Source organism: Sinocyclocheilus grahami, unplaced genomic scaffold (genome assembly GCF_001515645.1).
Source record: "Sinocyclocheilus grahami isolate Dianchi unplaced genomic scaffold, SAMN03320097.WGS_v1.1 scaffold13080.1, whole genome shotgun sequence".
In the NCBI taxonomy this organism is placed as follows: domain Eukaryota; kingdom Metazoa; phylum Chordata; class Actinopteri; order Cypriniformes; family Cyprinidae; genus Sinocyclocheilus; species Sinocyclocheilus grahami.
In genome coordinates this window covers 2,449-3,522 of record NW_015514736.1, presented here as the reverse complement: position 1 = coordinate 3,522, position 1,074 = coordinate 2,449, and the positions used below count along the sequence as shown (strand labels likewise).

At 36.2% G+C, this 1,074-nt stretch overlaps 1 protein-coding gene across 1 annotated transcript in view; it reads right to left on the bottom strand.

Moving 5' to 3' along the window:
- The window catches only part of LOC107578959 (uncharacterized), a gene marked incomplete at its 3' end in the record, with an annotated part of 5,351 nt that overhangs the window by 1,932 nt on the left and 2,345 nt on the right, over nucleotides 1-1,074 (bottom strand). The window contains exons 5-6 of the mRNA XM_016264853.1: nucleotides 631-1,008; nucleotides 443-531 (exon numbers count right to left, since the gene is read on the bottom strand). Of these exons, the coding sequence (XP_016120339.1) occupies nucleotides 443-531; nucleotides 631-1,008 (467 nt within the window). The remainder of the gene's footprint in view (nucleotides 1-442; nucleotides 532-630; nucleotides 1,009-1,074) is intronic.

Sequence of the window (1,074 nt, the reverse complement as noted above, 5' to 3'; positions counted from 1 at the left end):
ACAAGTTACTCATAATTTAAAGGAACACTTAAAGTTTTACTTTGAGTAACATTTAATAATACTCTGAGGTGACAACGGTTTTATTAATAACCTAATAAAATCTTTATTTTATATAGGATAGTGGTATTTTATCTTTTCTTTTTTACTTGTTCTAGTGCACTTGGTGGAGATCAAATTTCAAAGGAGGACTCGATTTGTCATTCAATTTAAACAGATTACAAGTACAAGACTTTAATGCACTTAGTAGTTAAAAAATATTGTCCTAGCATATAATAAAATATTTGATTATAAAGAAAAAAAACTAAAAAGTCCCCCACTCGAATATGTTTTCATTGACTGTAACAACAAGAGAAAGCAATGTAGATGTTGTGGGGAAAACTAATAAAACTTAACAGTACTAAAGCACGTGACATTACATGTGAGAGATCCGTTCAGTGAATACCACTTGTGTAGGAGGCCACGGAACAGCATGAGTATCAATGTAACAAACATCGATGTTTCGTTTTGTAAATTCCTCGTTGGAAAACGTAGCTCGTTATTGTGAAAACTACATTATTATATAATTTTTCTCACACTACTGACTGAAAGTAGCTAAGTTAGTAGTTTGTTCATTAGTTACAGTTCACTTACCCTTCAGAACCTCCACCGTGACTTCACTGCTGAGGGTCTTGGTGTTAAATTTTAGATCACATGTGTAAACCCCTCTGATGTTCTCTGATACAGGCAGATTACGAATCGATAGATCATGGTCTTTCAACTCTCTTCCCTTGACCTTGATGGTATTGTTTGCGCCCTGTGTGATGTTCCATCTGACTACCGGATCAACGCTGAGGCTGAGGAGAGATTGTGTTGACTTCGGGTCGCTGAGAGGAGTGAAGCTCCAGCTACCACCCCTGAAGCCAGATTCTTTCAAGACTGACCAGGGAATGTTAGAAAAGAAGGAACAAGGAATGTCGACTGTAGAGGACGAATATGAGGTATAAATGGTATCTGGAAAAGGGGAGAGGTCTGGAGGAAAAGAAATCAAAATAAAGGAAACATTATTATTATTAGTGTTGTTGTTGTTGTTGTTGT